The sequence below is a fragment of the Apteryx mantelli genome, chromosome 17 (genome assembly GCF_036417845.1).
Source record: "Apteryx mantelli isolate bAptMan1 chromosome 17, bAptMan1.hap1, whole genome shotgun sequence".
NCBI lineage: Eukaryota > Metazoa > Chordata > Aves > Apterygiformes > Apterygidae > Apteryx > Apteryx mantelli.
The window spans coordinates 4685820-4707749 of NC_089994.1; the positions used below are offsets into that span (position 1 = coordinate 4685820).

Consider the following 21930-nt stretch of genomic DNA (forward strand, 5'->3'; position numbering starts at 1 on the left):
ACTGAGCCCTGGTTAAACAAGAGGAAGCAATACTGAAAGCCCAGAGCTTTTCCCTGTGGAGCAGAGGTGGTCTGCAGGAATCTTGGTGCTTTAAGAAGAACAGCCCTGCATGGTTAATGCTGAGAAATGGTGAAGATGGTGGTACTCCAAGTTCTGTCTTTTAAGAAGTCTAGACTGAAATGAACTTGGAAGGGGGAGGAGGGGAAGTTTAGACTTTCCACAGAGGTAGAGTGGATCCAAGTGAAAGCAGGGTAGGGGCAAAGTCTCAACCAAAATCCATCCCTCCTGTTTCAAGCGTTGGAGTAGACTCTTGAAGCAGACTCCAAAAGATTCCTAATTAGGAGGTGAGGTAGGGAATGAGTCTGATGGATCACAATATTTATGCGGCTGAGAGTAGGCACAGAGGAGCAGGGCTTGGGCCTCTCCGTTCCCAGCCTCTGCTTTGATGGCCCCCATTATGTGACAACAAATACGTCAGTGAGGTTTCCTGAGGCTTTATGCTCCCCTCTGCCAAATGGGCGGTCTGTTGACATCTTGTCCCTCTTGAGCACATGAGGCGGTTTACCATATATAGAGTCCTCAGCAAAAGGTGCTGTCTGAATGCCAAGTAGAACTGTGCCATAGAATAGCCATGGAAGTCAACACAAAGCTGGCCAAAGTTTCTCAAAAACTGGTGCTGGACATAAATATTTAATGCACTTGAAAACATGCTGTGTACTTTGTAAGCTGATGGGGGTCCCAGAGCAGCCCACAGAGCCCGTTATGCCCATCTTGCCGGGAGGACTCTCTTTATAGTCTAGAAAGAGTCTGGACAGGAGGAAGCAAGGGAACCGCTCCTGACTGCGCTTCACATGCACTTCCCCCACCCGCAGACTCTTAACCATTTCCGTTTTTGCATGGGGTGTAACAGCCAGTGCAAGGAGAGTGTTATCAGGCAATAGTGGGTAGACATGCAAGTGACTTAAGCTCACAGGCAACCCACTTAGCCTGACAGCTAATACCTGTCGTCTGTTCTGCAAACATTATGTAGTTAGAGAATCTCAGTTGTCCTCGAACAGGTCTGCCTGCCACCACACTAAAGAGAGCAGCCAAATGTCAGTTGGCAATGATGAAAGAAAGGTTTCATAGAGCACCACCAAGGGTGGCTTTGCTGTGCAGACCAAGACCCCGAAAAATGTCAGTGCATGGTTATATGGATTTTCATGTTGTCCAGATGCACTGACACATCCTTGTATGCACCAGATTTGGAAGAGACTGAAGGCATTTCAGTGTTTACTGCCCAACATCAGCAGCACAGGGTCCAAGTCGATTTTGGGTCTTCAGACATAGCCAAAGGAAAAAGTATGTATGTAAAGGCTAACCCTTCTTGCTCCTGTGGGGTGAGGTAGGCCAGCCACCTTGTTCTGCGTTTCTGTCGCTGACTTTGGGATAGGCTGTGTTGCATGCCGTGAGTGTGTGTGCAGTTTTGATCTTGCTGAGGAGCAATTCCCACGTAAGTATTTGCAGCTGTGGGAGGCGTCAACCCAAGCATCCAAAGTAGCCAGGGAAAACAAACACAAGGATACCTCCCTATCCCTGCTTGAGCAGCCTCTTAAAATGCGTATCAGTTCTGGCAGACTGAGCATCGGAGGTCCAGCACAACCAAAAACCACATCTTTGGGTTGATGGAGGTCGCACAGTAGGTGTTCACCTGTGCATCGGGAGGCTCTTCTGTTTGTCTCTCTGTCCATCTCTCCCCCTCGTGGTAGCACAGGTGTTTTTGCAGCAGCCTCACATCATGGTTTCCCCAAGAAGACAGCAGTGGATCCCAAAAGTTCCTTGTGTCTGTGAGTAATGTCTGGGTCAGCAAGAATGTACATATGCTAGAGATTATATATATATATATATATATGTATGCATATACATCACAACTTGTCCTCTGTTGTGTCTGTGCAGGCTTCGCTTGAAAAAAGGGATGCTTTGTTTTCTGGGGCAGGTGGAACTGTTGCCCCCCTCATGTTGTCTAACTTCACTCACCAGCCTTTCCACCAAGCAGAAAACCATTCCTATTTGGTCTGGTGCAGTAGCAAAATCTTCTGGTCCTGGGTCCCCTTGGGACAGGGGAGTGAATTTTGTGCTGAGCTAATATTGTCTTCTCCCTTTTCATTCTGTATCAGCAGCCATCTGTCCCATGGACAGAGTACTTGGGGGTGCTGTCACCTTCAGATGGCTTTCTGAAGGCTTGAGGGGAAAGGAAAATGCATAGGGAAGAAAGAGGAGGCTGGGAGGTGGCAGGGCAGGGAGCAAGTAGTAGTAGCTGCCTGACGCACAAGAAGACAACTACACGGAGAGGGGCTGGGCAGCGGTGGTGGGCTAGTTTAGAGCAGTGACATTGCGAGTCACTGGCTCAGTCTGCTGTGGCGACTAGTCCTGTGTTTCCAGCCCCACCTCACTGGAAATGGGAGTATGTTATAAAAGGTACTGCCATTCCCTGAGTTTCTTGAGCAGAGCATCCTCCTGAGAAGTTTGCTTTCCCTCTAGGGCAATGCCTGTGAGAAAGGCCAAAGAACTGCTCGTGGCCCTCTACCAGTGAAGCTTGGTCCCTGACCTCTGCACCTGCCGGCAGGGCTGGGGCAGGAGAGGGATGGCGAGTTGTATGCAGCATCCTCTTAGGAAATGCTTCTAACACATCCAGACCCATCGCAAACCCCAGGGCCAGTGGGGATGCACTCTTGGGTGCCCACACAGCCAGCAGAGCTGTGGGCCTGATGTCTGGCTGCTTGTCACCCTCCTTTACAAGCAAAAACAAAACAAAAAAAAAGCTAGAGGCCCTGAGGACATCTGCCCTGGCCAGCCCTTCCTCAGGCTGCATCCTTCGGGACTCTGCCTCTGAGCACGGGAAGGTGAGGGGAGAAAATGGGCTACTTTACATTGGAAGAAGACAGCTGGAGGTCATCTGGTCCAGTCTCCCCTTTCCCACTCCCCTGCTCAAAGTAAGGCCAGCTTCCCATGGGGTTGCTCAGGGTATGGTCCAGTCTCATTCTGAGGCTCTCCGAGGGTGAGGATGCCGCGGTTTCGTGAACTATGCATGAGCACAAGTAGCAAGCGCGGAGCAGCTGGCCCCACCTGGCTGGTTCCTTCTTTATGCAATTGCCTTCTGCCACCCCAGGACCGGCTGCGCGGCCGAGGGCAGAGCGGTGCAGGTACTGGGCCTTGCCTCGAGCGAGCCTTTGGATTCTTGGCTCCTACCCCTCTCCTTTGGATGCGGAGGAGGCCTGGGTAAAGACGGATTAGATGAAAAATCAGCTGGGCCGGGCCCAAGGGGTAGCAGCCTCTGGCACTACATCCCCCCCTTGCTGGGAAGGAGCCTGGGACCCCTAGGCTCCACCTTGTCCTCTTTTTTTTTTTAACAGCTACTTCACTGTATGCTTCTCCTGAGGATCGGGGACAGCTGGAGCCTGGAAATGATTTGATTCCTTTCCTGTTTATACTTGGCTTTAGAAAATAAAACATATTGACTTGCTACCTACTGCCAACTCACGCTGCACCCTCGGAGCTGCGTGTGCTTTTCAGAAGTGCTGTGTTGTCTCTGGTGGTTTTCTCTTCCCCTGCGAGCGGGGGAGGCTGACGTGTCACCGCGAGTGCAGGAGCCGAGTCTAGCAGGGAGATAACGAGCGACGGCAGCGCACACCTCTGCATCGGTGCCGCTTGGGCGTGCGCCCGGGGCCCCTGCACCACCTCGCCTCCCCGCCGCCTCGTCCTCTCCCGGGAAGGGCTGTTTCTCTCCCTGTTTGGGGTGGGGGGGGGGGTCCTGGGCCGGTCCTCTTGGCCCTGGCAGCTCCCACCAGCTGCCGCCTCCGTCCCTGCCCCTTGCTCTTGCCGACGTCCTGGGGGCAGGGTGGCACTGCCAGCCCGGGGAAGAGGGGGGAAGCTGGAGGACTCATGGAGGAGCCAAGGTTTCTGCCATGGTCGGGTGTCGGGTGAGGCGGGGAAGAGCCGCCTCCCAAAGCCGGGCTGGGGCCGGGTTCTGCCCTGCCTGGGGCAGTGACCGAGCGGCCATCAGCGCAGGGGCTGCTCCGTGCCCTGCTGGGGCCTGGTCCCGGCAGGGTGAGGCGATTCCCGGGGACACGAGGGGGCACAGCCCAGGGCTCCTCTTTCCTGCCCCACGGAGGCGCCGGCCGAGCCTCCGGTGTGGGGAAGTGGGGGGGGGCTGTTAACTCTGGAACCTAACGCCGGCGCGGCAGCGGGGAAGCTCAGGGACCCGGGGGAGCCGCAGCGCCGCCACCTCCCTCCTGGCCGCGCCCGCCCTTATAAGCGCGGCGGCGGCGGCGGCGGCGGCGGAGCGCGGAGCGGCGGCGGCCCCGCTCGGCGCGGAGCGGCGCGGAGCTGCGCGGCGCGGGATGGGCTCCGCGCACTCGCTGCCCGCCGAGATGCGGGCGCTGGCCGAGAAGACGGGCTGTGAGTACCCGGGGGAGGGGGCGCCGGGACGGCGTGACCTTGGCCGGGCCCCCAGGCCCGGGGGGGCGGGACGGGACGGGACGGGACGGGACGGGACGGGCCCTGCCCGCACCCCCACGCGCGCCAGGCCGCCCGCGGCGCCGAGCGCATCCCCGGCGCTGCTCGGCTCCGCGGCGCTCTGGGCCCTGCAGAGGCCCGACGTGGCTCAGCGCACGAGTGTCGCACGCGGGATTCGCCCCCGCCCCAGCGTCGAGCTCGCACACGAGTCCCTGAGCTTCCCCGCTGCCGTGCCGGCGTTAGGTTCCAGAGTTAACAGCCCCCCCCTTCCCCACGCCGGAGCCTCGGGCTCATGCGTGCGAGACGTCGTCCCCGGCGAGGGCAGTGCCGGGATGCTCCCGCCTGTCGCCGGCTCCGGGCACAGAGTTGCCTTCGCCCAGCTGCTTCCGCCACCTTGGCGAGGGATGGGTACAACCAGCGGCGAGGCGGCGGCAAGGCAGCACGTGCCGGGGCTGGGAGCGTCCAACTCCTCGCCTTGGCCCTGCCACTGCCCTGCTGTGCCACCCTCGCGCCTCCTCCTCCTCCTCCTCCTCCTCCTGGCCGAGGGCTGCGCGCTCCCGGGCGGCCCCTCGCGCCCGCCTGGCCCGGCACGCAGAGCCCTCTCCCCGCGGGCGCGCGGGTGGCACAGGGAGTCCCCGCGCCCCCAAGCTGGCGTGCACAGCCCGCGCCCAAATACACCCCACGCTCCCAGGCCCACGTGGGGGTTTCTTTTCCTCCAGGGCTTTAAAAATAAAAATAAAAAAAAATGAGGAGGGTGCAGGTGAGCCCACCGCGAAAAGCAAAAAAAAAGCGAATAAAAAAAGCAAATAAAAAAGCGAAAAGCAGCCTCTTTGGGGGGGCTTCTGTGCTAAGGCTGCTCCTGCCAGGGGGGGCGCGGAGGGTTTTAAACAGGGGAGCGAATTCACCCCCCTCCTGCACCCACACGTGAGGGCCAAATCCCGCCAGCGTCGCTCCCCCCCTGCTGCCCAGCTCCACAGATACCTGCTCTCGGTTTTGCAATACAATACGGCACGGTCTTTCTTAAGGCTTTATTTTTAACTTCTATTTAAGATAAAATACTTTATATAGCTTTCTTCTACTTAACGAAGCACCCTGGAAGCTTGCTGGGAGCGAAGCAACAAAACGCGAAGCCCTTTAGGGTATATCTGCCACGGTTTGGGGAAAAAAGCGAATGAAATTTAATTTGAAATTAAAAAAGTGCTCGTGCTTCCCACCCTGCCGCCGTGGCAGGTGGAGGGCAGAGCCCACCCGAGCGCTCCGCTTTGCCGGGGAGAATCCGGCCGGACGCTGAGCCCTGCTGGGGTCCTGCCGGGAGAAATGGCCTTTTCCTGCTAGCAGAAGCGTGCCGGCCGGTGCCGGGGCTCCGCCGCGTCTTTGAGACCCTTAATCTGCCCCATGCAGCCACCTGGGCGCTGCAAAGAGCCGTCGCCGGCGGGCTGGAGCGTTGGTGCCCGCCGGGAAGCAGGAAGGTGGCACAAATCCGCCGATGCATCCACACAGCCAGGCCCAGCGCGGAGCCCGGCCGGCACCCGGGAGCAGTGTGGGAGCTGCAAGACAGCAAAGCCAAAGCCCTTTAGTTTGCTATTACTTCCCCCCCCCGTTCCCAGTAGCTCGTGTTTGGACGCAGGCCTGGAACAGCAGAGCGTTGGGGCTGTTTCTCAGGGATCCAAACAGCCTCCGGAGACCTTGAGCGGCTCTTGCGGGAAAACCTTTGCCCTTGGTGCAGGTGCAAACTGCTTTTGCCGGGAAAAGGAAAAAGGGCCGGAGCATCCCCGGAGCCCCACCAGCACCGCAGCCCCGCGTGGCTCAAGCACCGGGAGGACGACGCCGGTATCCAAGATTCGGGAACGCAACCCCGGCAGTTTTCCCATTTCGCGAGGCCTGGAAATGCTGCGCCTGAGCGATCGATGCCGCTTCTATTTCAGGGCTGTAAAACACCGGTCAAAAACAGCGCAAAGGCCATTACTTAATAAAAAAAGGGAGCGGGTGCTCAGCGCTGCCCGGGCTCCAGCGAACCCTTTGCAAGCAGCCGGTTGCGTTTTAAAGCGCTTGCAACGCTGGTAACGCCACCGGCTCCCACAAACGCAGCCGAGCGCCGCGCTCCTCGCCTCCCGCTGGCAATATCCGCCGCTCCCCAGGGTTTCGGCACGCTTGGTTACAGCCCCTGGAGAGCAGCCGCCAAAAGAAAGCAGCCGGCGCCGGGGGATCGAGGAGCTGCACAACCTGCTGCCCAACCTCGTGCAATAACAACGGCGACGTTTGCCGTGTTGCACAGTCCGGCCCCGGGCAGGTTTTGCAGCCGGGTGCTGCCGAGGGCCCCCGGTGCCGGCGGGAGTGCGGGGACGAGCGCGGGGATGAGCATGGGGACGAGCACGGGGACGAGCACCCTCTCTCTTTGCCCCCCACCAGTCACTTCCGACCAGATCGAGCACCTTCACCGGCGGTTCAAGCAGTTGAGCCGAGACCAGCTGACGATCCGGTAAGGCGCTTGGCGCTGCCGCGGCTCGTTGCACCGTCCCGTCCCGATGCCGCTCGCGGTGCCGGTGCCGGCAGGGGAGGATGGATGAGGCCCCGGAGCCGCCTTCGCCCGCCTGGGGGCTGCTCCGGTCTCCGTCGGCGCCCCGTCACCCGTCGGGCCGCCTCTGCTCCCTTTGCAGCAAGGAGAATTTCGACAGCATCCCCGACCTGGAGTTCAACCCCATTCGGTCGAAAATTGTCCACGCTTTTTTCGACAAGCGGTAAGGAGCCGCCCGGCGCCGCGGTGGCGGCTGCTGTGGCCGCTGGAGCCCCCTGAGCCCCGAGACGCAATAAATGAGCAGCCTTGGGACACCCGGGGGGGGAAGGGGAGCCTCCGCAGGGACCTGTTTTGGGGGGGGGGCAGCGGGATCACCTGGGCCCCCCGGGCGGCTGGGCGTTGGGAAGGTGCCGGGGACCTACTTGCTGCTTGCAGCTCCGGTGGTGGACGCGTCCCCTAAGACGATGGGGGAGACCCAGCCGTCGCTTGTCACCGTCTCGTGTCCCGGCAGGAACCTGCGGCAGGAATCGGATGGGCTGGCAGACGAGATCGACTTCGAGGACTTCCTGACCATCATGTCCTATTTCAGACCCATAGAGACGAGCATGGACGAGGAGCAGCTGGAGCGCTTCCGCAGGGACAAGCTCAAATGTGAGGCTGCCGCCGCGGCTCCGGCTCCGGCTCCGGCCCCCTCGCTCGCCCACCCGCCGGTGCCGCGCTCCCGGGGCCCGGCCTGACGCCGCCGCTCTCCTTTCCTAGTTCTCTTCCACATGTACGACTCGGACCGCGACGGGAAGATCACGCTGCACGAGTACAGAAACGTAACGTATGGTTCCCCCCGCGCCGCCCCCGCCCCGCGCCGCCCCCCGCGCCGTGACGGCCCCGCGGTGCCCTCCAGGTGGTGGAGGAGCTGCTCTCCGGCAACCCGCACCTGGAGAAGGAGGCGGCCAGGTCCATCGCCGACGGGGCCATGATGGAGGCGGCCAGCATCTGCGTGGGACAAATGGTGGGAGCCCTTTTGTCGGTCTGCCGCGGCGCACAGGCACCAAATACGCGTGTGTGTGTGTGTGTGTGTGTGTGTGTGTGTGTATATACACACATATATCTACATACACACACATATATACATACACACACATACGTGTGTGTGTATATATGTGTGTGTGTGTGTACGTGTATATATATATATATATTTAGTCTGGGTCTGTATGGGTCTAGGGCGGGGGACTCTGCAGATGCCTATATATATATATATATATGTAATACATATACAGGGTCTAGGGCTGGGGGGCTCTGCTGATGCCTATATACATACATACATATGTATACACATATATGTATACATATATACATACACACGTACATACATATATATTTAGGGTCTAGGGCAGGGGGCTCTGCAGATGCCTACATACATACATACATACGTATGTATGTATACACATATATGCTATGCATGTATACATATATATGTATACATACATACATATTTAGGGTCTAGGGCTGGGGGGGGGGCTCTGCAGATGCCTATATGTATGTATGTATGTATGTATATATAGGGTCTAGGGCCGGGGTGGGGGGAAAACGACTCTGCAGACGCCACCCAGCCCGGACTTTAGCGCTCCGCAGGGCGGTGACTCCCCGCACTGGCGTCAGCCGGGTGCTCGGTGGTCGGAGCCCGGCTTCGCCCCCCCCCCCCCCCCCCCGGCCGCCCCCGCCCGGCGCAGGGTGACGCTCTCTCCCCGCACGCAGGGCCCGGACCAGGTGTACGAGGGCATCACCTTCGAAGACTTCCTTAAGGTCGGTAACGTCCCGGCTGCCCTTTGGGGGGGTTATTGCCCTCGGGACCCCCCCCCCCCCCCCCCCCCCCCGCTGCCACCGCCGTGCAACGCTCGCCGCCGCTGCCCCTTGCAGATGTGGCAGGGCATCGACATCGAGACCAAGATGCACGTCCGCTTCCTCAACATGGAGCCCATCGGCCACTGCTACTGAGCCGGCGGGACGGGCGCCGGACCCGGACCAGGATGAGGAGGAAGAGGAGGAGGAGGAAGAGGCCCCCGCGGCAGCGCCAGGCTCTCGGCCCCGCGCGTTTTGCACCCGCCTGCGCTGCGCGCTACCCCCGGCGCTGCGCTCTGCTCCCTAGAGACGTAAGCGGCTCCCAGCCCACTTTTATCTGCAATAAAACCCATTTCTCTTTTTACTTTTGGCTGAGAAAGAGTCTACCCCCCCCCCCCCCGGCTCGAAGGCCAGGTCGGGGGCTGGGGTGCAGGGACGCGGGTGCCCGGCGGCTCCCGCCCCCGCGTGTTCCCGCTGCAAGGAGCGTAGGGCGAGAGCGCTTTCTTTGCCGGCATTAATAACTGCACGGCTCCAGGCGCGGGTCTGTCTCTAAGGCAGCCCCAGCCCGGGGGGGGGAGCTATTTTTACAAAAGCTGGAAAGATTTGTTTGTTTTATTTCATCAGAAATAGCTCTCCCCCGGTGCCACGTAAGCTCGAAGGAAAAATAGGCCCCCCCAAACGGAAAGCAGCCTGCAGCGCCCCAGCGAGGGGCTCCTGCCGCCCGCGCACCCACCGGGCACCCGCTGCGCTCGGGGCAGCGTGTCCTGCACCCGGGGCCCCCACCATCACCCCGGGCGGCTTTGCACCACTGAGCCTCCCCCAGCTGGTGTCTCAAGCGTTGGGCCCCAAACCTTGCACGATGGAGCAAGGCAGCAGTGCGAGGGCAGGTGCAGGCAACAAGGGCAGGCGCAGGCAGGTGCAGGCAGCGAGGGCAGGTGCAGGCAGCAAGGGCAGGAGAGCCCTTTCCCTGCAATGCAGTGCCGGCCCCGAGCGGGCCGAGGGCTGGCCTGGCTTCAGCAGGACCCGCAGCGACAGAGCCCTTCCTGTCTTGCAGCTCCACGTTTGCACATGCCAGTGCATCGGGGCAGGACCCTTCCTTCCTCCTCCTCCTCTTCGCTCCAGTCCTTCAGTGCATCCTTCCCTCCCCCACAGGCAGCAGGGTGCAACATCCAGCCTGGCCCCTTCGTCCTTGGCTTCTCCCCGCATCCCCCAGCATTTCCCCACCTTCTCCCAGGAATTAGCATACAGATGCTGCAAAAAATCATACGTCCCCGCTGAGGCGGCTGCAATCGCCGTGCTGCCTTGCCGAGTCCCATCCTGGCACCGGTTGGGAAAAGACCCTTTTGCACCCGGGAATCACACAGCTGGGCTGCGTCTCCCTCGCAAAGGCAGAGGAGGAGGAAAACAGAAGATCCCAGTCCCAATCTCCCTGCTGTACCACTATCTTCCTTGCAGAGACGTCGCTATTTCTGCAGCCAGCAAGGGCTGCGCACACCGTGCACCGCAAGGAAGAAGAGGGTAGTAGAGCTAAAAAGCATCAATAAGAGTGAAATTCCCGTCCCTTCAGCTGTCCCCGGCTGCTTTTCCAGGCTGCAAGGGCAGCACGGGAGCAGGGCCGGGAATGCAGGCGTCTCCTCACTGGGCCCCAAGGGAAGCGCGTGCGGCGCAGGGCAGCCCAGGGCAGCGGCAGACGCGGGATCCGCTCCCCACTGCTCCCTTCCGCCGCCGGGGCCAGGACCCCAAGCAAACCGGTTGCGTGTGCTTTGCTTTCTGCTCCTGTCTTCCCTAGGGGAAATGAGGATTAAACAAAAAAAGAGAGCGAGCTAGAGGGCGGGGGGAGGATTACACAAACCGGATGAAAAGGAAAGCGGCATGGGAAGGCCGGGGAAGATAAGCAGGATCTAACCCCAAACAAAGGGCCGGCGATAAGCCCAAGGAGCGGCGGCCCTGGGCTCTCCCCGAGGACTGCGTAAACCTCCGCGCCGCAGCCACGCTTCCTCCAGGCGGGAAGGCGTAAGCCTCCCACGCCAAAGCACGGAGCCAGGGCAGCGTCACACCACGCTCGAGCCGCGCACGGCAAGACCCGGCGCCACGGAGGACCATGATTCCATGAAGCGTGGAAAACCTGGCAAAGCCCAGGGAAATTTGGCAAGCGCAACGTTTCCGCCCCAGCAAACCCCTGCAAAGCGCAGCCCGTTCGATAAGGCTAATAGCGCTGTCAGAGGGCGCAGCGAGCGCTGCCAACACGCTGCGCGAGCCGATGCGGCATGGCACACGCCGCGCCGTGCCGAGCAGCTCCTCCGCTGCAGACCGCAGCTGGTGGTCAGCAAGAGGTAACGGGAAAACCGAAGCAGTTTTGCAGTGTGGTGGCTATCTTAGTAAAGGATGATGAAGGAGGGACTCAGCGTAGCGTATCAACGAGCACAGTGATTTCTGGCTGGGAACAGCAGGACAGAGGGACCTGCGCGAGCGGAGAGCAGGTATCCCGGGCCATTTTTTTGTTGGCTCACGGGGAACAGATGTCGTTTGACCCAGGACAAGGGCCCACTGCTGGCTGCCCCACCAGTGCTCAGCTACCACCAGGGACACCTGCCTCACCCTTCCCTCCCCACCACCCATTGCAGCCACACTGGAGCTTGGAAAAAGCAGGAGACTGAAAACTGATTGAAGCATGAAGGAAACCTGCAGGAAGAGCAGGAAAGGGAACATGGGAACACAAAGAGATGGAACCAGGGCAGTCACTTGCAGCCTGCTAGCAGCAAGAGCCGTTTTGAGCAGCTTCCCCTTCCCTCGAGCGGCATCCTCTGAAGCAGAGGTGACGCAGGAACTCCCTCCACCAAGCCGAGAGCAAAAGGGGTGGCAGCGATCTGCAGATTAGAAAGTCTCGCCTTCAGCACTGAACTCGAGCCACAGGTATCTTCCATGGAGACCCATCTTGCACAGAGGCTGGAAGTCCCTGTTTCCAACCAGAACTCTGCAAATGGCAGGACTCTTGCTCTACAACAGGGATTTCCCTCTAGCTTCTACTGCTTAATCCATCAATATTGCATCTGTTTATGGGTTCTCCAACCACTGCTGCCTCATCTTCCCCTACAGCAGCAGGGAGAAATACCACAGCTACAAAGCAACTGGTATGAGGTGGGAAGGCACCAGTGCTGACCCATATGGACAGAGAGCTGCTTAAAAACCTAGAGAAAAGAATTAGCATCTGAAGGACCATCCACAGAAGGGCGAAATCAGCCAAATGCCACTGAAAGACAGAGCAGGAGCAGAAAGAACTATTTTTCGCACCACTGCGGCTAACACACAGCATATGCTCACCCTTCTCCGAGCAGAGCGACCACAATAGGGAATTACAGAGCGCTTCACCTCGGGAAGGCAGGTGCTAAAGCAGAAGCTGGGAGTAGGAAAGCGCGCAGCGTGTAAGGGGAAAGCTGGTGACCTGTGGAGCCCAAAGCTGTAGGCAACAGGATGGGATGTAGAGAGCCCCATAACCGCGCTCTACATAGGGAATAACGTCACTGCAGGGGCTGCACCCCCTGTTCGTCAGCACCAAAAAGCAGTCTCTTGGGGCCTTTCCTGGTGGCCTGGATCCAAAGTATTATGGGGAGGAACAGCTGGGGTTTTTCCAGCATGACGTCTGCGAAGCCTCTCTCAAGTGCAGGAGTTTCTGGCTAAGGCAGCACTGGAGCTGTGTGTGTGTCCTACCTTCGTCCTTTGCGTCAAGGCTGTTTTGCCACTCGCCACCCATCGCTTTTCCACTAGTGAGAGCCAGAGCTCTGCAACCTGGAAGAGGCTGGAGGCTGCCAGCCGGTGACAGCCACCCCCTTTGATCTTCCATTTTCTTTGCATAAAGTAGGGAACGCCTTTCATGTCCAACTATCCTTCTCACCGAGACAATGCGCGCTCCTTCTTGCTAAGGATCACTGCCATCGAGAACAGAAACAAACAGAAGTTCTTGGGGTTCCTTAGCCCAAATTATTATGTCTTCCTTTACTGTGATTTTGTAGCTGCCTGCAATTACCCAGCCCAACTTATGGTAGTCAGCACGGCACACAGCACATGAGCCTTCAGACTAACCTCCGCCTGGTCAATCAATGACACTGGTCCAATATGCCTTAACTACAGCTCCTGGACAACTCTTTCTTTGGAAATCATGAACTCTGCCACCTGGCACTGATGCTAATACCCTTCCAGAAGGTCTCCCAACACACAGGGAAGAGCCCCCGACCTCATTCAATGATATCTTCTGCCTATGGGATACAACAGGAGTCAGCTGATAAGGGAGTCCACCTCTGCAACGACCTACTGCGTACCGGTAGCAGCAGGAGTCCCCAGATAGGAAATTCAAAGGTGGTATCTATCTCTGATGAAGACGAGATGGTGACTCCATTCTTGCTCTTGAGGTTATCTGGAGCCAGGCTCCATTTATGCGTCAGTGAAAACACGAGAAGATGTAAACAGTCACTGCTGCGTTTGGTACACTCCAGCATCCACTTCAGTACAACAGTGAATTCACTACCTAGTGAAGCAGGACAAGACAACATCCCTCTTCAGAAACAAAAATTAAACTCCCATCATGGACACTCTCCAACAACCTAAGTGTCCTCATTTGCATTTTGAATCCACATTAAATATATCCACAACCTTCTACTGTGGTATAACCTTCCCAAATGAATTCCAGCGACAGGAGACACGGACTAAAAGGCTCACCCCCCAGTCTGCCCAGCGAACAGGAACTGCAGGCAGGCAGCGATGCAACAAAACAGCAGCCGCAAGGACAGACAAGCCCGTTCTCCGCTGAAGCTAACAGCAAGTCTTCCACTAACCAAATGGGTTGATGCTTGGCCCCCAGTGAATCAAACCCTCCTCAGCAGATACCTCTGCATATACCGATGCTGCAAAGCATCGGTTTTCCAGCAGCTCGGTGCCACTGCAGTCTGTTCGGGAACAGTAAAAGCAGAGAGACGTCTTTGCCACAAGCAGCAGAGAGGAGAAGCGCGGAGGTGAACTTCAGGACACTGGCGCAAGACAGCCGTATCTGCTGCTTACAGCAGGGAGGTGAAGAAAGAACAAAGCGGCCCCGAGACAACAAGGCAAGCGGTAACGAGCCAAGGGTCCGTTAAGCAAGGCAGGGCAGCAGGTCACAGAGCACCGATGGGGAGATAACAGTAAAGAAAGCCGTCTATGTTCAGCCACCCACGGCTAGACCAGCCCCAAAAAATACTTGTGATAAAGAAACTGTTCTTTACTTGACAGGTTTCACCTAAGCTCTTGAACCACGCTACGTATCCGTGATACCTCTTGCTCTACCAGGAATGAGGGAAGGGAGCTGGCTTCCCGGAATGGCAGAGGGGAAAAAAAAAAAAAAGACCAAAGACTTCTTGAAAAGATAAAATTTATTGGTCAGACTGAATGACTTCCCCCTTTGCATTTCTTACATCAGCCCATTAGGAGGGAAAGGTAACTGCTTAAAACCAAACACGCACACGAAAGTTGGCTTGGGGGTCATGAGAAACCACCACGAGCCAAATACAATAAAGAGTCGTAAACTATTTCCCTTTCCAGGCAGAAGCAAGCTGCCACAGGGCTCTCCAGGGATTGCTGCAGTGCACTGGCCCGAGTGACTCCTGCGTGACACAGTTCAGCCAGTTCCTCTCTCAGACACCGGTTTCCAGCACACCTCCCCTGAGCATCAGCTCATACGGATTTAACCAAGCACACTTTTAAACTGATTTCATTAAGCCACTGACAAGGCGTTACAACTGAATTCAATCTCAGCTTGATTTATATTGCTTTGGATTGCACCAGTAAATTTACAAGTGCAAATCACAACCATAAAAACAGTTCTAAAACAGTAAATAATATCCGTACGGGACTTCAGCACTTCTTCAGCCAAGCTGGTCCTAGCAATATCAGTGCAACTTCTGTGTTTAAGATAAAGCCTTAGTCCTCAGCATCCCCACAAGAACCACGTTATATCCTTCAGCCTGAATGCTTCTCCCAGGCATTAGTGCGACCACCCATGCAGAGGGACGGTAGTGCGTACTCAAGCCTTGTAGTTCATCTCCTCTACTTCATTACACCAACATGACCATTTCCTAGCTCTGAAGTAAGGATGGTCCCAGAAACCCAAGTTAAAGCCATCTCATGAAGCCTTCGGACTCGGTGAAAGGGTCTGACCCAACACAGAAGGTACTTTGCAGCTAGCCAGGGACATAATGGCCTTTTGCTTCAGTGCCCAGTCTACCCTAAAAGACTTGAGAATGAAAAGCCACAAACACATGTATACATATACCATTAGAAAACATTTAATCTAGAATTTGAGAGATTTTAAAAAAATAATTTATTTTAAAACAATTTTGAAGCTGCTGAGGGCCCCAGCATCCAGCCTGGACCAGGCCAGCCTTCCCCTCCCTCTCTCCATCCACCTCCCCTCTCACAAGCAGGGCAACTTTTGGTGCACGGTCTTGTCTATTTGTAGACATGTTCAGATGAACTGAAAGGAAAAGAAGAATCAGCAGCTCATTATAAGGAAAGAAATTTCAAACATGTGACACAGCAAGATGCTTCTTCCAAGGCCTTGTTTTTCTTTTTTCCTCAGGGTAGGCAGGCAACCGAAGGGCACGAACTCCTCGACGTGCTCCCAGGCTCCCCCGATCGCAGCCGCTTGCCGCTCAGGGTTCTTGCTTCCTGACCAAAGCACGTCCGCTGCCAAGACGGGATCGGCAGCATTTTTCCCACAGGCAGTGGGAACGACCAATTCTGTTTACACGGAGGTATACTGTTCCCCTTCGTTCTTCAGTCTCTCTGCTCCACAGCAGCGAACCTTTGAACGTTTGCATAGCAACGTATTTTGGTCTTATTTAGCCTTTGAGGGCAGCCGTACTCTCCGTTCTCGTTCACGCCCCAAGTTCTCGGCAAAAGCGCAGCCCATGAAACGCGCCTGCAGCCAACGCAATCTTTTCGGCGGTTGTCTCTTCTTCCCTTTGGCCACGCGCCTGGCAGAGAGCTGGACCACAGAAGCCAACTAAAAGTGCGTTACCTAGATGTTATCGTAGGGAACCGCAAGGCCAATGTTGTAGTTATAACCGGTCACTTCATCGTAGGAAGAGCGGCAAATCGGAAGGACGCTTTCTACAGCCAGCTGGTCCGCTGAGAACTCGTAGGCATAGATGATTCCTCGATGCCTGGGCACAACACAATCGGGACACCATACCATTTTACATTAATTATATATTTCAACAGGAGAAACTAACAAAGTTGGTAAAATGAACTGTGAATGATTCGCTTTAGCAATGCAGAGACATAACTGTCATCTGCAGAAACATCTCTAATCTGTTCAGGAATGGGGAAGATGAGTATAATGTAGCTTGATAGTTCAATTAGAAGTGCTAACAGTCATCTGAGATGCAAATAGCAAAATCTGAAGTTTAAATACCAGCAGTTTTCCTTTAGGAGAAGACATCCTTACTAATATCAAAAGCAAGGAAAGAACTGCATTCCTTGTCTTGCTTTGGTGGCGTTTATATTCATCTGCCAAAAAACAAACGCATTCTCCTGTGCTCAGAAGTAAATAGAGAGCCAATTCATCAGTGGTTTCAAAAGGTTTACGCTGTTTTTACATGGTATACCTCTCCGTTACTGCTCTGGATCATGACTTAGGTGCTTCATGTGCCATTTTTAAACATATATATATATATATAAAAAAAGCTGACCTTTGCAATGCCCAAAACCTTACCCTTCAGAGCTGGCTTACTCACTTGCGGTGTGCGGTTAGGTCATCGTCCATGATGCTGGCGCCTCGGGGGGTTTTCTCATCAGGGATATTTGCAGTGATGAGGCTGTGAGAATTAAACCATAAATGGCGGACTGGATGTCTGAAAAACAAACCGCAGCACAGGGTGAGGTGCCACTTGCAACAGGCTCTGAAAAAATTTCAGTGCGGTAAAGGAATTACGCAGGATTAAGACAAGAATTCATTTAATTCAGCACTCTGTCTATGGTTAGAGGCTCCGAAATTTTACCTTTGGCTCTTCTCCTCCGACCTGGAATAGATAAACACAGTTTTTATCACCATCTAGTGGACTATTACCAGAACACACGTGGAGGCCGGAGAATATTTCAGACACTTGGCAGTCCTGCGAGGCCCCAACAGACAGGCGCTGCCTGCTTTAGGGAAGGCAGCAGCACGCTCCCGGGAAGAGCGGGATGCCTCCCGACGCGAGCGGCACCCAGGCTCCGCGCACCTCCCTTTCGGAGCACTGAGCTACCACTGACTTAGAAGTCCCCTGCGTGGCATAAGCCGAGAGGTCTAGTCTTCTTTCCTTTTCCCCCTCGCTGGTGAAAAAGCCACCCCAGAACCCTGGTGACAGCATTTACTGTCAAGCAGGAGCCCCTTATCTTCTCAGACCAACACGGCTCAGCTCCGCGACCCTAACGCGTCTCCTACCACCTCCCTTGCTTCTGCTCTTCCTTTCCATATGGGACATTGGATTACAGGCACAGATAACAACTCACACACAGTTTTTCTCTCTAGGAAAGCCTTTTCGACTGCTTGCTGGAGTGATCCTTCCTGATTCCTGCCCAGCTTAAACAATATTTTAAATGTTTAATCTAATGGCCTCACTTTTAGTACACTTCCTCCATCCCCAAAGCCCAGCAGATCTGTAGCGCTCGCCCTCCTTGGCACACTCGTTAGTGTTGCTCCAGGAGCTAATCAATGCAATATTGTCCTTAATGCATCAGCTGCATCGCGATGCGCTTTACAATTCACAGGGTCACAGGAGAAGGAGATACCCGCTATTAATCAGTGACAACTCCAACTTGAACTCCTGAGGCTGTAAATACCTCATCTGCCTCCTCTTTGGCAAAGACTCATAAAAGAAACAGATAAATCCTGATTTTTTTTTTCTTTTTATTAAAAAGAAGGCATCACTCAGGTTTACTAAGGGCCAAATCCTCGAGGTCTTCATTTGGACAAAGATAACTCCCTGGGAATTCCTCCTTGGTCAAGAAATCGTAATTTGGCTGTAGCGACTAAGTCTTCTGTCAATCCTAGGATCCTGAGCTCTGCTTGTACTTTTGGTTCGAACCGTTACTACAGTATCAGTGTCCCTGAGTTTAAACACCCATTTGGCTTTGCTCACCGCTGCTCAGACCCTGCATGAACGAGTGTGCAGAAAGCCAGCTACCATACAAAGATTCAGCAGAGAGAACAGAGATGGTCAAAAACAGTCGCACTTAAGAGAACTGCGGGAAGTCCAGTGCTTTAAATCAGTTCCCGTATCAAATGAAAACTAATCTAACCGCAGCGCTGCTCTCAGAAGCTTTAGGCAGGGGCACGCTCTCATTTCGGTCCTGATCATCCCATTCCCGCGGTCCTCCTGTGCGCTGCATCCAATCAATACCCTTGCAATATAAATACCGAAAGCAGACGAAATTACCTGGCGTGCATTTCCCAGAGTTTGGTGCCCATCCGCTGATCCCACACGCAGACCAAGCCCTCCTCTCCGCCGCTCACAATCTTCCAGTCATCCATCTGCACTGCCGACACTCCTAAGTGGTGGGCGTAGAGGGAGCACAGAGATTCGCTTTGGCGCAGATCGTATACCCTGACCCTAAACGAAAGAGTTGAGAGCAGGGCTGAAAGCAGCTGCGGATGTGCAGCCTGCGGATCCGGAGAGTGCAAGTGCTCCCTGGGTTAGGAAAACATGCCTGGGACAGCTACGCTGCTCTCCCGCGATAGCACAAGTCCCACATTCCCACCCCGTAGTTTAATCTGATGGCTGAACACAGACTCTTAATACTCTCTTTTCCCACGTGAGATACTCAGTGCATTTCCACCGAGACCAAAGAGCCAGTGATCCACCCAGGCTTCTCCAGGGAAAAAGCAACACGGATACAGGAACAATTCGAACTACCACATACTATTTGAAACACCGAAATACCACGTAGGCGATGAGCTCATTTCGGTATTGCCTGCTCGCCCAGATCCTTGCCCAACCCTGACCCACTCAAGTCACGGCTCCTGCCGCTTCGGCGTGCCGTTGGCATTTTCACTCTGACACCTGCCATCGGTTCTGTGATTTTTTGATGGAGACTTCACCCACTGTGCAGGATGTTGCTGTCTCTTTGCAAGTCCTAGGCGATGGGAATACTAAGTGAAATGCCCAGAAAGCTCCTTTATCCGTGCCTCGCTACATGTTACCGTGAGTCAGAAAGGACTATGCATTTGGCGTACTGATAAAATATCCTTCCCCTCAGTACCTGAGCGATGTCCATTAAGGCCTAGGGATAATATCATTAGGAAGATCAAAGAAAGGACTAAATGTGTGGCAATTCGAAAGAAGAATCAAGGGAACCCTAGGTTTATACATAAAACTGAGTTAATCACCGACACCGAAACAGAGTTATCCACAAGCACCCAGCACCGCTTCCGAAAAGATTTCAATAATGGAACTAGCTACTTCAGGCACCTTTTAGATGCATCTGATTTTCAGGAATTATTGATCATTCAGAATATACAGAAACAGGAGAAAGATTAGCAAGAAAGATTTCTTCTCCTTTCTACCAGACATTCCTTCCCCTGTATAACTATTACGACTGTGATGAAGGAGAGCAAAGTTTCTGCCAGGCTGCAGTTTTAACTTCTATTTTATCTACATATTCATAAAAGTCCTGATCTCTCTGGTAATTGCAGCAAGTTTCACTCCAAGAAGAGTAACCGAGTTATGGGTTTTCTTTTTCCTTATCTACAGCGACAGACAGCGGAAACCCGCAGGCCCGTGAGGGAAAAGAGATTACCTGACACCAAATCAGTCAGCTCACTTAAAGTACAGAAGTATATATGAGAAACCTAATGTAAAGTGTAAAGTTTTAAATCCAGTGCATATCACAAAGGAAGATGGCTTTTGATCCTTGTACATCAAGATTGAGAGATAAAGCCAAGTACATGAGAGAATAAAAAAATGCAGTGAGTGAAACCAGCAGTAAAGAGGAAATACTGATCTCAGAATTGAAAAGAAGCCAGAGAAAGTTGCCCCCAGCTGATGGCTGTAAAGAATGAAACCATCAGGTACGCAATAACCCCCCCAAAAGTCCAAAACATACTTGTTCCAACGCATTAACTGTATTTCATTCAATACCCTGCTACGATCCTAATAGCACTGCAAAGTCTTTCCGTTTCCTTTCTCGAATAAAGATTGCATCACACGATTTTACAAACAACACATTTCAGCAACTGAAATAAAAGGCAGCAGAACGGTCCAAAACTCCAGCAGAGCAACATCCATCTGACATGCAGAAAAACATGCTGGAACAGGGAGAGGAGCGCGCTTTGCGTGGCTCCCCAGTAACCCTTCGGAAAAGCTCATCACAACCGTCGCTGACGGTGAGAAGAACTTCTTGCTTCCTCCAACTCCAGCAGGGAGAAGCTTTGGCTACGCATTAGAGCTGTGCTTTGGGTAGGGATGGGGTATTTTGGACGGGTTCGCATTCGGCGCTCTCCCCGTCCTGCTGCACACGCTCTGTACGACAATCAAAGCTTCTTCTGTTGGGTAAGCACAGTTGGAAATGAAGATCTGCTTGTGTCCTGGTTATCTCATTAGCAAGGGCCCAGGTTTCAGGCAGGTGTCCATTCTGGCACACCCTTGGAAGAATCAGAGGCACACTTGAGTTGTTTAGATGGGCTTGGGGGGGGGGAAAAAAAAAAAAAAAAAAAAAGGAAAAAAGAGCATTTTGCACATCTAATGCGATGCTCTAATGCAGACCTGGCACGGCCCAGCCTCAACAGCTGGGCTCAGTGGGAGCACATCAGACTCATCCCAGTTCAAGGGAGCCATAAGGAAGGTTTCTTGTGACCAGGCTTTGACTCTCACGTTAGACTACTCTAGAAGTAAGCTCACTCGCATTTAGGGGAAGATGGAAGACGTTTTTTCCATCCACGCTTTCCAGCAGTGGTATACACTGGACTTGCCTCGCATTTGCTTTCCCAATGCTATTCACTGTCTCACATTCCTTCAAAAAATAAATAAATAAATAAATAAAAAAGCAAAAAAAAAAAAAAAGCTGCTATCGTGCAGTGCACCAGCATATGTTGCCTGTTTCAGCTCTCTTACAAGTGTGAAGCACAGATAAATAATCAAATATATCGCCAAGGCTTCAGGAGCATTCTTTGTGTGAAACCACAGATTTTACAGATCCTACCAAAACCACTTCACTTCAAATGGGGCGATTTGTTTTGTTTCTCAAAAACATGGCTTTGAATAAAAGACGAGCACCTATCAGTAAGATTTTGAAAATGTTTCATTTAATTCCAACAATACGTTTCCACGCTGGCCACCAGCAGCTTGAATTCACACGGCAAAGGTCCCCATTTAGAGTATTTGCTCCGTACCAGGGCTGTTGCGGTACAAGTCACTTCCCACCTGTGGATGCCCAGCACCTATTAACACCCTTCATGCACTGACCTTTGAGCTACACGTGCTCTTGTCTCCTAGATCCCCTACTTATCTGCTGGACTATCGATTCCCGACTTCCTGTTATTTTAGTGATAGCCAACCCCCAAACTCAGTCAATTCTTGCGCTGAAAAACTGAGGGGAAAGGGTGTAGACATTTACTCCAGTATAAAGGGAGTAAATGTCAATCTCACTTAAGGGATATCAACTTTATCTACTCTTCCATCACTGGGCAAGGGGGTTTTACTGGGGTGTTTTGGAAAAATTTATTATCGGCTTTTAGAGGGAAAAATCTCCCAAGGATTCAGTTGCATGCGCTCATGCAATTGCTATTTGCACGATCTTTCCTTTATCTTCTTCGCCGAGGAAAGCGTGAGGTTTGCTTGCGGTGCCTATTCACTGAGAAGGAAAAAAAGCTGTTTGACAAAATAATCATTTTTGCAAGCTGCTGCACTGGCGGGACAGAGGTCTGGGATTTGGCAAAGGAAGGTATCCGCCTTACAAGCTGATACCCACCACCACACCAGACCACCACCTGCAGCCCGATGCCCAGCGCAGGGAGGAGGAGGGAAGGAAGAGGGAGCCATTAGAGACTGGCTCCTCGCCATCCCGCATCTCCTTTGGTG

General features: G+C 54.1%; 2 protein-coding genes across 3 annotated transcripts in view; one reads left to right on the plus strand and one right to left on the minus strand.

Annotated features, from left to right (window-relative positions):
* The first annotated feature begins 4317 nt into the window (after window positions 1–4317).
* Window positions 4318–9037, plus strand: TESC (tescalcin). Of its 2 annotated transcripts, none has more exons than XM_067306922.1 (8): window positions 4318–4437; window positions 6904–6973; window positions 7152–7232; window positions 7521–7660; window positions 7769–7830; window positions 7908–8015; window positions 8762–8809; window positions 8924–9037. In XM_067306922.1, the coding sequence occupies exons 1-8, from the start codon at window positions 4380–4382 to the stop codon at window positions 8999–9001; spliced, it is 645 nt and encodes a 214-aa protein (XP_067163023.1). In that variant the 5' UTR covers window positions 4318–4379; the 3' UTR covers window positions 9002–9037. The 2 variants fall into 2 exon arrangements, with proteins under 2 accessions (XP_067163023.1, XP_067163024.1); XM_067306923.1 differs by having other exon boundaries at window positions 7599–7660.
* Window positions 9038–14226: 5189 nt separating this feature from the next.
* Window positions 14227–21930, minus strand: part of FBXW8 (F-box and WD repeat domain containing 8) — a 52394-nt gene continuing 44690 nt past the window's right edge. The window contains exons 9-11 of the mRNA XM_067307024.1: window positions 18292–18465; window positions 16609–16725; window positions 14227–16035 (exon numbers count right to left, since the gene is read on the minus strand). Coding sequence (XP_067163125.1) covers window positions 15891–16035; window positions 16609–16725; window positions 18292–18465 — 436 coding nt within the window. The 3' untranslated portion in view covers window positions 14227–15890. The remainder of the gene's footprint in view (window positions 16036–16608; window positions 16726–18291; window positions 18466–21930) is intronic.